This window comes from Ascoidea rubescens (assembly GCF_001661345.1).
Source record: "Ascoidea rubescens DSM 1968 unplaced genomic scaffold ASCRUscaffold_17, whole genome shotgun sequence".
Taxonomy (NCBI): Eukaryota; Fungi; Ascomycota; class Saccharomycetes; order Ascoideales; family Ascoideaceae; genus Ascoidea; species Ascoidea rubescens.
The window spans coordinates 231,848-247,138 of NW_017962929.1; the positions used below are offsets into that span (position 1 = coordinate 231,848).

At 32.8% G+C, this 15,291-nt stretch overlaps 7 protein-coding genes across 7 annotated transcripts; 3 read left to right on the forward strand and 4 right to left on the reverse strand.

The window, feature by feature from the left end:
- Nucleotides 1-889: 889 nt before the first annotated feature.
- ASCRUDRAFT_72515 (uncharacterized protein) lies at nt 890-2,356 on the forward strand (the record flags this gene model as incomplete). The annotated part of the gene is made up of 1 exon (XM_020192081.1): nt 890-2,356. One exon carries the CDS (start codon nt 890-892, stop codon nt 2,354-2,356), a length of 1,467 nt encoding a protein of 488 aa, XP_020044894.1.
- A 1,089-nt stretch (nt 2,357-3,445) lies between these two features.
- ASCRUDRAFT_10170 (uncharacterized protein) lies at nt 3,446-5,548 on the reverse strand (the record flags this gene model as incomplete). The annotated part of the gene is made up of 1 exon (XM_020188533.1): nt 3,446-5,548. The coding sequence occupies one exon, from the start codon at nt 5,546-5,548 to the stop codon at nt 3,446-3,448; it is 2,103 nt and encodes a 700-aa protein (XP_020044895.1).
- A 401-nt stretch (nt 5,549-5,949) lies between these two features.
- On the reverse strand, nt 5,950-7,488 carry TPS1 (alpha,alpha-trehalose-phosphate synthase (UDP-forming) TPS1; the record flags this gene model as incomplete). Its single annotated transcript, XM_020190918.1, has 1 exon — nt 5,950-7,488. The coding sequence occupies one exon, from the start codon at nt 7,486-7,488 to the stop codon at nt 5,950-5,952; it is 1,539 nt and encodes a 512-aa protein (XP_020044896.1).
- Nucleotides 7,489-7,853: 365 nt separating this feature from the next.
- ASCRUDRAFT_77831 (60S ribosomal protein uL6) lies at nt 7,854-9,009 on the reverse strand. Its single transcript, XM_020194023.1, has one exon. The coding sequence runs from the start codon at nt 8,897-8,899 to the stop codon at nt 8,318-8,320; it is 582 nt and encodes a 193-aa protein (XP_020044897.1). The 5' UTR covers nt 8,900-9,009; the 3' UTR covers nt 7,854-8,317.
- Nucleotides 9,010-9,260: 251 nt separating this feature from the next.
- On the forward strand, nt 9,261-10,580 carry ARO2 (bifunctional chorismate synthase/riboflavin reductase [NAD(P)H] ARO2). The gene has a single exon (XM_020194024.1). The coding sequence runs from the start codon at nt 9,312-9,314 to the stop codon at nt 10,473-10,475; it is 1,164 nt and encodes a 387-aa protein (XP_020044898.1). The 5' UTR covers nt 9,261-9,311; the 3' UTR covers nt 10,476-10,580.
- Nucleotides 10,581-10,660: 80 nt separating this feature from the next.
- Nucleotides 10,661-13,090, forward strand: ASCRUDRAFT_77833 (uncharacterized protein). The gene has a single exon (XM_020194025.1). It carries the CDS (start codon nt 10,895-10,897, stop codon nt 12,905-12,907), a length of 2,013 nt encoding a protein of 670 aa, XP_020044899.1. The 5' UTR covers nt 10,661-10,894; the 3' UTR covers nt 12,908-13,090.
- Nucleotides 13,091-13,424: 334 nt separating this feature from the next.
- On the reverse strand, nt 13,425-14,825 carry AVT2 (Avt2p; the record flags this gene model as incomplete). Its single annotated transcript, XM_020189643.2, has 2 exons — nt 13,425-13,799; nt 13,842-14,825. Coding segments are annotated over 2 exons (1,359 nt in total), but the record flags the coding sequence as incomplete, so codon positions are not given.
- Between the last annotated feature and the right edge of the window lie 466 nt (nt 14,826-15,291).

Genomic DNA, 15,291 nt, shown 5'->3' on the forward strand with positions numbered 1-15,291 from the left:
TCAATATCATGTTTTAAAAGTATTAAAAATATCAATTATTTTATCAATTACATCAGAATCTTTATCTCTTTTGTTTTCTTTGTTCTTCATTTTCATCAACTCGAATAAAAAAATCTACCAAAACAATTATCAAAACAATTATCAAAAAAACTGCAAAATCTCAAATCAAATCTCAAACAAAATAACAATCACTACTCTGAACTTCATCCTTCAAAGATTCAAAAACTCAATCCTTATTTATATTCTAATCTTCCTTTCTTTGGTTTCTTTGTTCTTTACTTTTTTCTTTTTCATTTATTTATCCTCCACTATATTCTCTTGGTTTATCAAATACGGCTCAATTTATCAACTCAACAACTTATTTTACTTTCAATTGGATATTTTCTTGAAAAATAAAACACACTATCTAATTCTAGTTTCTTCCATTTTCTACATCTCATCAATAATCTTAAGATTCTCTTTATTGGCTTTATTGTTTTTCTTAAATTTTGTTCAACTTCATTCTTGCAATCCTTCCAATCCTCCTTTAACTAAACACTCCTCTCTTTTTCAAATCCACAAGTCGCAAACAACAAACAAAATTAGATTTAAACCTTCTCTGATAACCTTAACTCAAAATAATTTAATCTCTCCTTTGTCTCCAATTACACCAAATACTGTTGGTGTAATTTCCTCCAATAATGATATTCAAGATAACTGGTATATCCCTCCTCCCTTTGTTCATGACCAAAGAAATTTATCAAATTCTCTACGCTCTTTAAATTTATCAAATCCATCAAACCCTTATTATTTTACTGATAATAATAATAATAATACTGTTAATCAAAAAAATCAAATTGATTATCTTCAAGATGACGATGAAGATAAAATTAGAACCAATGGTTCAAATATGTCTCCCGATAACAACTCCTTTTCATCTCCCAAATTAGAAACTTCTTTCCCTAGTAATATTGAATTTGATAATCATCATGATAATCACAATTATTTTAACGACCATTCAGAATTTTATCTCGACAATTTCGATCAAAATTTTACAATGAAACAAGATCATTTAATACCCTCAAATTTATCACCACTAAAAAAATTCTCAAATGTTCACACAAATTCTTGCCCTCAATTTAATCTCAATGAAAAAACTTTTCATGATTATAACACTAATGATTTAACCAATAACAAATCTTTTACTTTGTATTTGGATCGAGAAAAATCAAACATCTCCAAAATGAATTCAAATTTATTACCACCTTTTCTTCAAAAGGGCGCCTCAAATATTCAGAATTTGAAAAATTCAATGAAAAATAATTGTTCTAGATCCAACTCTTCATTAAAACTCAACAGAACTTTGACATCAAGTACAATTTCTTCATCTGTAATAGTCAAAAGATCTGCTTCAATTAATTCCATAAATTCTGAATTAAAAAGATACAATACAATCGAATATCAAAGAAAACAAGAAAATTATAAAAGATATTTAGCCCATTTAAGAAATTCAGTCAATGCTAATAATAATATCTCATTTCCAATTCACCTACAGAAAAATTCAAATGATTTTCATGTCCAAAAGAATAATTCAATTTCACCTTCTTTACCTTGGAGATATGATAAAATAATTAATAAAAAAAATTACAAAGTTCCTAAATATTCACAAAATAATTCAGATAACAATCATATATCCCCAGACTCTTCAAGAACTGTCGTCAAAGATACCCCAATAAATGATAAGTTGATTGAAACCCCATTATCTGAGAGTTTTCATCAGGAAACATTAAATAGACTCAAAAATTACAATACAATTGAAATTGATTTTTCAGAAGAATCAATGAATTCAGTAGAGCTGCATAGAGAAAACTCGAGCATGGAAACAAGAAGACCTGACAGTTCTGTTATACTGGATATGGATCAATTAAACCAGAATTCACTGTTTGTAATCGGTGCAAACGAAATCAATAAAAAATCAAGTAAACTTGATTCTAATTCAAGTATTTCTAGAAATAATAATTTTAATCTCGATTCAAATTCAAAATTTCAACAGAACCAAATTCAAAGTCCTCCAATTTCTAATGATAGTAAATTCTTTTCAGTACTATCATTTTCAAGAGAACAAGACGACACAGGCAGCAACCATTTTAATGAAGATTCAGTTTTTGAAAAGAAAAGGAAGCTGAGCAATTCAAATTTAAGTGAAAAAAGCGAAAAAACTAATTTTTTAAACTTCAAGTTTGGTGGTAGAACCTCCTTGAACAGTCTGGATTTGAAATCAAACTCCAATTTGAATGATCAACTATATCCAAGTAATGTAAACATATCCTTGAAATCGCTATTATTCGACCTGCATCAACCTGATCTGAAAAATTAGATAACAATAATCTTCATATTTCAAATTATGATTTATGGTAAGCTGTAAGTGATATTTTACTTTTTATTTGTGCTGTCTACGATTTTGATCAGGAGAGTTTAGATCAAGATTTATGAGTTCTTTTTTTTTTAGATATGGCTGGCTTTTTTTTTTCTGCAACCTATTATGGTTGCTTTGTATTTGATTTAAATGATCTTTTTTGTTTTTATTTTACGAATTTGAATTTCGTAAAACTTAAATAAGTATTATTTTAAGATTGATGCACTAATTCTATTATTTTCCTAAATGACAGTGTGATAATTCCCAAATACTGTTAATTTGCTTTTAGTATATATCATTAACCTTTATTGACTTTTATCTTATGCTATAGAAAATGAATAATTATCTTAGAATCCTGTATATATTTGTTTTGTGTTTATGTTTATGTTTATGCTTTGATTATGCAGGCACATTTAATGATATAAATGTGCATATTTAGAATTTATTTTAGCTTGGACAAAACAGGAAAGCACTTTGTAGAATCAGTAAAAGTTGGTGGAAATCGAAAGGAGGAAGCTAAATCGATGTGATGATAATTAAAACCATGATCAAAGGCATCAAACTCTAGAGAAACACCAATGGTAATAGATCGACACTAATTAGAGCCCACTACCTTTTGCAATATAAAGAACATTTGCTTATGATTACTCATAGTCAATATCTTTGTGGTTGAGACAAATTATGACCCTTAAAGGGAGTGAAAATAAAATCAATGATTAAAAATGGACAAAATTAGCAAGAGAAAATAATGGGCTCGTTTTTGAAGTTAAGAGATATTTTAGTAATCAATTGAACTGACCTGACATTTGTTCCTATATTATTCTTATACATTGAATTCAACCAATGGGATATGACTGCTGATAGAAAATTAATAATAATTACAAAATCCTCTATTCAATCACTATTGAATCCAAATCCAATCTAATAATATATGATCAAATAAAATACAAAATAAAGGGAAATTAAAAAAAAAATAAAATAAATTGAGGCAATGATTGAACATGAAAAGAATAACTAGCGTGTCAACAGAAAAACAAGCAGGTTGATTGATCATAAAACCGATATATTATCTTGTTGAATTAAACCAATAATAGAATCTAATTCATGAATAGCTTTTGGATTTGCTACTCTAAATCGTGTTAGGATATCAAGTTGTTTCATGTCTTTATTAATAAAGAATTTTTCAACTTTGCCTAAACCAAATTTGTCTAAATCAATTTTAGATTTGGAATTTATAATGAAATCAACCGAAAGAGATAGGTCGGTTTCTTTATTATTAGTTTCCATTTTATTGGATTGGGTATCTTTTGGAGTCTTTTTTTCCTTTTTTATTGAAATTTCTAACAATTTTTTATCATTTATTTCATTTATTATTTTTTTAGTAAAATCTGTTTTCATTCTTTTATTCAAAATGCAAAATATTTTTTTCTTTAATATTCTCCTCACACCTTTTATAGTAGCGGTATCATACCAACCACTTGTTATATTGGGACTTTCGTTAATAATAGCATGACCCAACAAATCTATAATTAGTGGATCTTTTATGTTTTCAAGTTGAAATAATAAGGTGAGTGGTAGATTATTGCCATCAAATTCGTATTCTTTGGGTATTTGATTTGAATTGGGATTGTTATTTGACAGTTGAAACTCACAAAACAATTTAATTCTTTTATTGTGATAGCCTCTTATCGATAATAATTCAGTTTGTAATAATTTACTATCAGGAGAAGTTCTTGGATCATAGCCAATCTTGATGTAGGCATGTTTCCAAGGACCATAAATAAATGAATAGGATACATAAGGTAATGCAGAAGATAGAAAGGATTTAATATGATAAGGAATTAAATATTCTAAATGAAAGGTTAACCAAATTGGTTTTTCATCAAATTTTTTCTGCAAAAATTCAATTGTTTCAAACAAGTGTTTGCAATAATTAATCTCTGAGAAATTGAATAAATCTAGGTTATTAATTTTAAGATTATCAATTTTAAGATTATTATCAATAAGAGTGTTTGCGATATTATTAATATTATCATCGTCATCTGAAACCAACAGGGGATCCAAATTGAATATATTATAGTTGGATCTATCATCAGGTTTGTCATTTCTTGTGATTTGATTATTTTGAGATTCGTTGAACAGTAAAATTTGATTTTTCATGTAAATTAATTTGCTTAGAGAGCTTTTAGTTGGGATGAGTGGAGACTTGGCGTCAAAAGAAGTACGAATATTATTCAACTTACTATGGAGGGAAATATTAAAATTGAGAAATCTTTTTTCATTAACTTTATCGCTTGATACAATAACAGAAGAATTGCCTTTGTAGTTGAAGGAAAAAGGGAGTGGTTGCTGACAAAATTTTGGAATTGGAAATAAGCCTAGATTTGTTTTTTTGATTAATTGTTGGACATGAAATGAGTTCATTTCTTGATTTGAGTAATTTTGAAATTCATCAGGCAACCAAGGTCTTTTAGTAGTGTGAAGATCGAGATTTAGTTGTTTGATGTTTGGGAAGCTTCCTTGAAATAGAGAAGAATTAATTTTTTGAGAAAATAGTTTTTGTTCTTTTTCGGTGGAGATATACTGATGATCAGCCAATTCTCTGAATCTGATAATTTTGTTTACCACTGAACATATAGTTATTTTGTAGTATCTTTCAGAACCAAAAGTGTTGGCCTTGAGGGTGTTTTGAATGTTTCCATTATATTTAGCTAGTTCGCCCTTTGGGAAAGATACTTTTATGAGGATGTTTTCGGAGGGAATTATTTGGGATTGAATTGGATGAAGAGCTGGGTTGTTTGGGTTTAATCTTAGTTCCAAGTTTTTGTTTTTGAGGATGTTGTCTTTTATCTTTCGTGAGCCACCAACCATGGATAGGGCCTTATCAACGTTGATAACGTTTAGTGGGAATTCAATTGAAGAGAGCCTTTGAACATTTAGGGAGTGAGTCTTTGCTAGCTCTTTGGATTGAAGAGAATGGGAAGGGTTTTTATTAGATGTTTTTGCTTTTTTAAGTAGTCTTTGTGATTTTCTTTTTTTTTTTGTTTGGTTGTTATTTTTATTTTTATTTTTATCATTATTGTTATTGTTATTGTTATTATTTGGCTGTGTGAATAGGGTTGTTTTTTTTAATTTTTGATGAGATTGCAGCATTTTGGGGGTGGGAAGGAGGGAGAGAAAGAAATAAAAAAAGAAAAAGGGAGTAGAGGGAGATAGAGAGAGGTGTAATTGAATGTGGATGGTTATGGATGGTTATATTTGATAATATTTGATTATAATTGATTATATTTGGTAATAATTGATTACAATCGAAGAAAATCGGAGAGACGATTTAAAGGCAAAAAAAAGCGGAAGTGGGAAATTGCAGTTGGTGAGAGTTGATGAGAATAGATGTTTATATATATAGATTATAAGTATATAAAGTATATGTAAGAGATTGTATATAGAGATGTAGATAAGAATTGAGAAATATCAATGAAATTGCAAATTGCAAATTGCAAATTGCAAATTGAGAATTGAGAATTGAGAAGTATAAATTAGGGTTGAGAACAGAACTATAATTCTAAAGCAACAGCTCTTTTATTTGAAGCGAGAGAAGAGGGTTTGATCTTCAAGTTGTCGATGGAGTTATCCAAGGAATTGTGGAGGGAGTTGTAGTTAGAGACGCTTTGGTCTTTTTTGCTGATTTTGAACAATTCCTTGACAAAGCTTTCACCCCAGTAGGCACTTGTGTATTTGGAGATGTAGGTGAATAGTTTTTGGTGCATGTTTTTTCTTTTTTCGTAGGGGAGAGTGAGAGAGTCGTGGATTGAGTTGGAGAGGTCTTCGATGTTCCATGGGTTGACGATGATGGAGCCATTGAGGGACTGGGCAGCACCAGCAAACTCTGAGAGGATGAGGACACCCTTGTTGTCTTGTTGGCAGGCAATGTATTCGTAGGAGACGAGGTTCATACCATCTCTGGTGGAGCTGACGAGACAGACGTCTGAGATGTTGTAGAGAGCTATTAGTTCGTTGAAGGGAATGGACTTGTGCATAAAGTGGATGGGAACAAAGTCGATGGTGCCGAATTTTCCATTGATTCTGCCAACGAGCTCGTTGACGACAGATCTGAGGGATTGGTATTCTTCGACGTCGCCTCTGGAGGGAATGGCTAGTTGGATGAGGATGACTTTGCCTATCCACTCTGGATGTTCATTGAGAAAGACTTCAAAGGCATGTAATTTTTGGGGAACACCTTTAATGTAGTCCAATCTGTCGACACCTAGGATGATTTTGACGTCGCTGCCGATTTTTGATCTCAAGTCGTGGATTCTTTGTTTGACAGAAGTGAGAGTCAAACCGTCGATAAACTTGTCGACGTCGATGCCTATGGGAAAGACGCCAATGCTCAATTGCCTATTGTTGTAGTTGATCGCGTTGGGAAGGGTGTTGAGATTGAGGATTTTGGATACAGAGGAGATAAAATGTCTGGCGTAGTCGTAGGTGTGAAAGCCAATCAAGTCGCAGCCCAAGACACCATTGAGGATTTCCTTTCGAACAGGCAAGATTCTGTAGATTTCAGAGGAGGGAAATGGAGTGTGGAGGAAGAAGCCTAGCTTTGTGTGTTTGATCTTCTTTTCTTCTATTTTGGAGCGCAACAATTCCGGGAGCAACATGAGATGGTAGTCGTGGATCCAGACCATGTCGTTGTCCTTGATGATTGAGGAGATTTCGTGGGCAAAAAGACGGTTTGCTTGGTTGTAGGCAATCCAGGCATTCTCATCAAAGTTGATTTCACCTGGATGGTAGTGGAACAAAGGCCATAGAATTGAGTTGGAGAAGCCGTTGTAGTGCAAATCAGCAATTTCGTCAGTTAGGAAAATGGGAATGCAATTGAACTTGTCAATCAAGTCCTGGCGAACCTGCTTCTGTTCATTTTCGGGGATCTCCAAGCCTGGCCAGCCAAACCATTGAAAGCTGGTTGTTTTCTTGAGTCCTTGCAATGCAGTGACCAACCCACCAGAGGACATTGAGTAGTCGTAGGTGCCATCAGGGTTTCGCTTAATGGTGACAGGCAATCTGTTGGAGATGACCAAGACGTTTCCAGCCATTGTGATGTGATGTGGGATGGGAGTGAATGGGATGGGAGTGAAGAAGAGGAAGTAAAGAAAAAGAAAAGAGCAGAGGAGCTGGAGCGTATTTATAGAGACAGGAGAAGAAGAGAGCAACGACAAAGCGATTTTGGAGCAAAGAGAAGAGCATCTCAGACCTTTCTTGCTGCTGCGGGCCTGATTAGGTTTGCGCGTGTGACGGCAGAACGGGCGTGGAAGTGCAGCAGCACGCGCACACAGGGCGATGGAGCAGTGCACGTGCGGGCTCCTGCACTCTGATTCGCTGGGAGCAGGCGCAGACCTGCGGGAGCGGGAGACGTGCGTGCACGGGCAGCTTCCGAGAGCCGCCGGACGGTTGTTCATTGGCGGGCTCGGGCAAATAGCAGGAGGGAGAAAGAGAGAGGTGGAAGAGAGATGAAAGGAAGAGGAGAGGACGACCAGAGGAAGATCAAAGGAAGATCAAGGAGATATCAAAGAAACACCAAAGAAAGAGCACAGCTCTTAAAAGGTCAGAGGGCATTGTCAAAAACGAATTGGAGTCTCGGATTATGGAGCTGGAATTGTCACTATACTGACAGTAGCCAACCAAACAAAAGGGCTGCTCTACAATTCTTCAATCTACAGCTTACACTCTACATGCTTGCAATTTGATAGAAAATGTCCTTTTTCTCCCTTTGCTGAAATCATAGTGGGCTCTTTATTATGTTGAGCACTTTAATGATTTCAAAGAGAAAAAAAACCATCTTTTTTTAACTTTTCATATTCCCCAGTTCCCACTATTATATAGCCTATATAATAAAAGAATGTAGACAACTCAGAAAAATCAAACCTAAGCAGCTTCTTCAATAACACCACGATGGGAAACATAAATACCATCCAAGAATTTACGAATATCCTTATTTCTAGCTCTGCATTGTTGTTGAACGTCGGCACAGGTTTGAGAAACATCATCCAAAGAGTTTCCGCTGACAATCAATTCGTCCTTTTGAGCTGAAGAGATTTCAACTGTAACTCCTTCTCTGATGTAAACAGCTCTGATTTTCTTTTCTCCCAAGTAGTTACGAATCTCAACATACTTGGATTCGTCCTTTTCAATGATGTTCACGTTGATTGGAAAATGTGCATAGACATATCTCATCTTGTACCTGAATCCTTGGGTGACACCAATGATCATGTTGTTGACCAACGATCTGACTGTTCTTAAAGCAGCAACGTGCTTTCTGTCTCCATTGTGGACAATGATTTTGATGTGTTTGGAGTGAACTCCAGGGTGTTGGAAAGTAACATCAATGTGTTGTAAGTTCTTGGTTAGCGATCCTCTTGGTCCAGTCACTTTGATGATACGAGCCTTGATGTTGACTGTGACACCTTCTGGGATATCTAATGTTTGTTCTGTGTGGATGTATTTCATTTTGGTGCTGTTACTGTGTTACTGTTACTATACAATATTATACAATGTACTGGTGTCTGATGAAAAGAAAGAGAAAGCCATCAAACAAACCCAGATTAATATACAGCTCCAATTTCTCCCTCCGTTTTCCCTCCTTCTGAAAAATTTCACCCAGAAAAAAACCCAAACATTTTTTGCTCTTGCCGTTACCCGCAAACAACGCACTTTTTCTTTTCAAAACAGAACCACACCGCTGGTCTTGCAGTTTGAAAGGTCTTCGGTTCGACTTCCATTCAATGAGCTTTTTTCTCTGTTTTTGTTTTTCCTTTTTTTTGACTCATTTTTCACTGCACTGTTTCGGTTATTGTTCAGTTATTGTTCACTCCACCACCAACTCCATCAACAATACCCATATTGTTCACTCCTCCTAACAATGTCTACTTTCGGTACCCTTTTCAAAGTCACAACCTATGGTGAAAGCCATTGTCCCTCTGTTGGCTGCATTGTCGAAGGTGTTCCCGGTGGAATGAACCTCGATGCCTCTGATATACAACCACAACTTGACCGCAGAAGACCTGGTCAATCAAAACTATCCACCCCAAGAAAGGAAGACGACAAAGTCGTAATTCACTCAGGTCTAGAAAATGGTCGTACTTTGGGCACTCCCATCGCTATGATCGTCAAAAACAAAGACCACCACCCACAAGACTACTCGGAAACTGATTTCTACCCAAGACCTTCCCACAGTGACCTAACATACTTGCTTAAATACGGTATAAAGGCTGCCTCTGGTGGTGGCAGATCCAGTGCAAGAGAAACCATAGGAAGAGTTGCTGCTGGTGCAATTGCTGAAAGATTCCTCAAATTGGCCAACAACGTGGAAATCGTAGCCTTTGTCTCAAGCGTTGGCAAAATCTCCATCGACAAAAATCCAAGCTCCCCTTACTTTCAAAACTTGCTCAACACCATAACAAGAGAACAAGTCGACCAATTCAACCCAATTCGTTGCCCACACAAGGATATTGCTGAACAACAAATCAAGCTAACTGAATCTGTAAAGGCCCAAAGAGATTCAATTGGTGGTGTAGTAACCTGCGTTATAAGAAACGTTCCAAAGGCTCTTGGTGAGCCCTGTTTTGATAAACTAGAGGCCATGCTAGCCCATGCCATGTTGTCCATTCCAGCGACAAAGGGTTTCGAAATTGGTTCTGGCTTCTATGGCACAACCCTTAAGGGTTCTGAACATAACGACATGTTTTCAAAAAACACTGATTCCAACGATCCAAACGACAAATACAACTTGAAAACCCTAACAAACTTCAGTGGTGGTATTCAAGGTGGTATTTCCAATGGTGAACATATCTACTTCAACGTAGCCTTCAAACCTCCAGCAACAATCAGCCAGCCTCAAGAAACTGCCACCTATGATGGTGCTCCTGGGGTATTAAAAGCAAGAGGAAGACACGATCCAAATGTCGTCCCCAGAGCTGTTCCAATAGTAGAAGCAATGGCTGCCTTAGTTCTTGCTGATGCTCTTCTAATTCAAAAAAGCAGAGAATACGCTCACTCCATTGTAGATTTCTCCAAAGTTTTTTAATCTCTTTCCTTTTTTATTTTTTTTTTTTTCTTTAAATAGTTTATTCAAAATAAATAAATAAATAAATAAAACAATAAATACTCATTAAGGTTTCCACTTCAACAAACTCTATTTTTCTTATAAAAAATTTTATCTCAAACCTCATTAAAATCTATCCAACACACTTATTTCTTCAAATGCTCTGAATCTTGCGATAACTTCTTGAAACCAACTCCAAACTAATCCACTGTCCACTTTACATTTCACTCCCTTACTTTTATCAAATATATGATGCCAAATACCTCTTCTCGCTATATAAAAGACTCCCATTATAATTTTCTTTTAATCCCTTTATTTGCTCTCTTTAATGGTTAACAATATAACCTTTTTGTATCTCATTCTTAAAATTGAATTAAATCAAATAAAAAAAATAAAAATAAATGATCTCCAAGAATAACCTCACAAATGATCCACATCGTTCTGATGATATTAATCACATTCATGCTAATAACACTGATAATATTAACCATTTTAGTATCGATGATCAAATTGGTAAAACTGATCTCAAAGATACGGTTTCCATCACTATTCAAAACATAATAACTCTTGATATCACTAACGACGTTCAATATCTCTCCCAGATCTTTATAAACACTCCAAAAGACCATATAATCGAAGTACTATCCACCTTTGAAGGCGATATTAACAAAACAAGTGATTTCCTATCAAACGAAATCCTAGATGATTCCGATATTCTTTTATTAATGGAAGCCTTTCCAAATGTATCAAAAGAAAAAATCAATAAATTTTACCAACTAAATGATACTAACATTCACAAGACCTCAAATCAACTAATTCTCTTCCAAAATACGCTTAAAGATGATATCATAAATAATAAAAACAATAATAATAACAAAAAAAACAAAAACAAAAACAAAATTACCATTAACAATAACAATAACAATAACAAATCTAACAACAATTCAAAATCAAAATTTAATTATAAAAACAGAATTTTAACCACTAATAACAGAGGAATTAATGTTTTTAATCTTGATTCTGCAGATTCTTATAACTCTGATACTTTAAATTCAAATTCAAATTCAAATTCAAATTCAAATTCAAATTCAAATCTTAAAAACTGGTCTGGAATAAATACCCAATTGGAAATTATATCAAATCTACTAAATTTGCCAATTAAATCATGTTCTTATCATTACTATAAAAATCGTAATGACCTTTCTAAAACACTAATTGATATTATTATGAATAAAGAGTCTCTTGCCTCCAAATCAACATCTCCCATGAAACCAGTTTTACCCTCAATTTCAAAAATTCCTCATGATTTTCCAACAAACTATCCACCATCTTGTTATAACCCTCAAACTCCTTTGAATTCTTCTAAGGAAATTTCTCAAAATGAACAAAATCATATTTCGAAATTAGAAAAAACCAAAAATCAGCAAAAACATAAAAAAATAATAATCAAAGGAAGTAGAATTCAAGATAGAAAAAAAATTAATATTCATCTGGACATTTGCAATGGTTCTACTAAGATCAATCAAATCAATGAGGTAACCAATGATTTGAATAATTTAAAATTGAAAGATTCAAAGTTCAATTATATGTTTGGGTCAAATTCATCAAATTATAAATATAATCCTAATAGTGATGAATCAATCAAGATACAAGAATTTTTAACTCAAAATCCTGAGATTAGTAAATTAAATTTACCATTTCAATTTTATCAAAATGCATTGGAACATTTCAATGGCAATTTTTTATCTGTTATACAATTATTGATTGGTATATATGAAAATCAAAGGATTGATCGAATTTATGATAATCAAATCGATTTGTCTTATAAATCAAATAAAGCAGAAACCAAAAAAATTAAAGACTCTAAGACAAACAGAAACAGTTTAAGTGACTCAACAGTATCATTTTGTTCAAAGGACATTAGAAAGTTGAATAATGAAATTCAATATCATCAGCTTCAACACCAAAAGCTTTCAAATAAAATCGTTAATGAAAAAAACGGTGCTTATAAAAGTTATCTCAACTCAGAGCTATCTAAAAATTTAAATCAAATAGATACATTGCAACAAAACTCTCAAGATTTATTAAAAACAGAGAGAATGAAACATTTCAGAAAAAGTTTACGAATCGATTTGCATGGATTTAATTTAGCAAAATCTCAAGAAATCACTAAAGAAGCATTGTCAGAATGGAAATCGATGGAGTTTGAACTAAGAGAAAAAAATGGCAATATGTCAAAGAATAAATATTACAATTTTGTTGGTCCATTAGTTATTGTAACAGGGAGAGGTCTTCATAGTGACAAAGGATATTCTAGAATCAGAATTTTAACCCGGAAATATTTAGAGGAAAATGGTTATTGTTTCACTGAAAATTTTGGTGAATTTGAAGTTACTGGAAACAAAAAATCATAATTGGTATCATTTTTATTTTTATGCAAAAAAAAAATTGTGTTATTGAAGTCATCTTTTAGGAATTAAAATGAAATATACTTTATCGATAAATTTCTGCGCAGCACAATGAAACAAATCAATTTTAAAGTTACCAATACAGATTAATTGAACTTTACAGAGTGATCTACTAAAATATGTTTTTTTTGAATTTATTCATTTAATTTTTTTTATATATGTACTTTTATTGATATTCATTTCAATGTTCAAAATTTTATTAGATTTTTATTTTAATAATTGAACAAATATGTAAAATAAGACTATTATTTAGCTACTATCCATATTTGTTGATGATTTGATTGTTTTATTTTGTTTTTTTTTAATTATAAATCATTGTAAATTATAAGTTCTTCATTAATTTCTTGCAATTATCATAAGGAGTAAAATGAAATATTAAATATTAATGTTATTACAAATAATATAATTGTGATAGTTGAAAAAAAAATAAAACCATCAGCAATATTTTTTAGGAATATAAATTTCATTCGACACAATGGGTTTGTTCATCATCATTCTGTATTTTTTTTATTGTTTGATATGTAGAAATGAACATAATCATAAACCCAAAAGTTATAGTAAAGTAAGATGGAAATTTCTCTTTCCAATTTTTATTTCCATTGTTTGTTAACTTCAAATAGCACAAAGGGGGAAAAATATATGCCATCAATGAAGCTGTAGTTGAGCCAACTATTTCTAACATCACACCAAGATTACATGTAAATAGCGATACGCTCATTGACAAAAATACACAGACTGTGGTTATTATAAAATGTTGTTTATCACTTAATTCATGATCAGAATAGATTTGATTATCATTTTCATCTGTGTTATTTGGTAGAAAAGATTCTTGTTGTTGCTCTTGTTCAAGAACATCTGATGGTGTTTTAATTATGAATACAAGATCTTTTATAACATCTCTAACAACAAATATCTCTAAAGGAAAAGTAGTTAGCATATTTAAACCGAAGCAAAATCTTGCAATATTTGTTAAGACATCGTCACTTGGAAAATTATTTAAAATATTTCCTTTAACCTTATCTCTAAATATCGAGAAACCACCAAGACCCATTAATCCACAGCAAATTAAAGAAATAAAACAGCTGTAATGAGTCAATTTTGTGAATCGATCCAATGTTGGAGTCTTTAAAGAATGATAAATAAATAAACTGTTGTGGTGACAAACTAATGCAAACGAAATAACACTTAATCCTTCAAATAATGAGTCAAATTTAATGAAAATTAACCATTTACTGTCAATAACACCCTTTAAGTCATTTTTAATGAGAAAATGACCATTAATTAGTACAATTAAAACAATAACTAGCATAGAAAGTAATGCTAACAAGCTCGCTTTCCCAAGTTCAGAAATATTCCTACTTAGCGATAGTGGATAACTTATTAAAGATGTAACCATGATAATAACAAAATTTCTTTCAAAAAAAAAATTTAACCAGTTGAATTTGTCAATTAGTTTTTTGAAAATAAATTTTAGAAAATGAGGTATTGTATCACCAATAATAATGCAAAAAGCCATTGCACCACCAACTGCAAACAATCCCTGAGATAGCAATATCAATATTTTGCCCTTTTTGCCAAAGCATTTAAAACAAACTTCTTGATAAGATGTTGATCCACTTAGTTTTGAATTGATGATGATCAAACGAATTGTCCAATCGACTAGCACAGTCAATATAACCAACCCAAGGATATAGCCAATGATCCCACAGTTGTAAACAGAGTAGGCTTGAGATATGATTCCAGCACCAACAATAGAATTTGTCATGTTCATCATGGCCATTTTTAGTGTTGATTTAGTACTTTCATCATCGATAATGTCGTTCGCTTGGTTCTCCTCGATTTCAAATTCCTCAATGCCAAAGCTATCATTGGAATCGTTGTTTCTTGAGTTATTCTGCAGATTATCTGATGCAGTTGCAAAGTTCTCAAAACTGTCATATTCGTTGTTGGTGTTGTGGGTTGTTTTGCTAGATGAGGTGTGGTTGATGCCAACCGGTAGTTCTATGTTGGCATCATCAGGCTCAGATTGAGGGATGTTAGAGTATTTGGCAGTGGCCATCAAGACAATATGGAGCACTGTGTGGTTTGCAGCAAGTAAGGGCTCCGAGAACTAACAGGACAAGCAGCAGAGGAAACAGTATCACCAAGAACAGTTCATGAGCTTTCTTTGTGTGTATGAAAAGTGTGAACAGAAACAGTAATATATTGACAGGTAAACCTAAAACAGGTGCTGTAAAAGTGGTATAAAAGTGGTATAAAAGAAGCTCAAGAAAGTGGATGCAAAACTTATACATTCTACAGTGATTTTCGCACTGATCTCAGTGAATTGT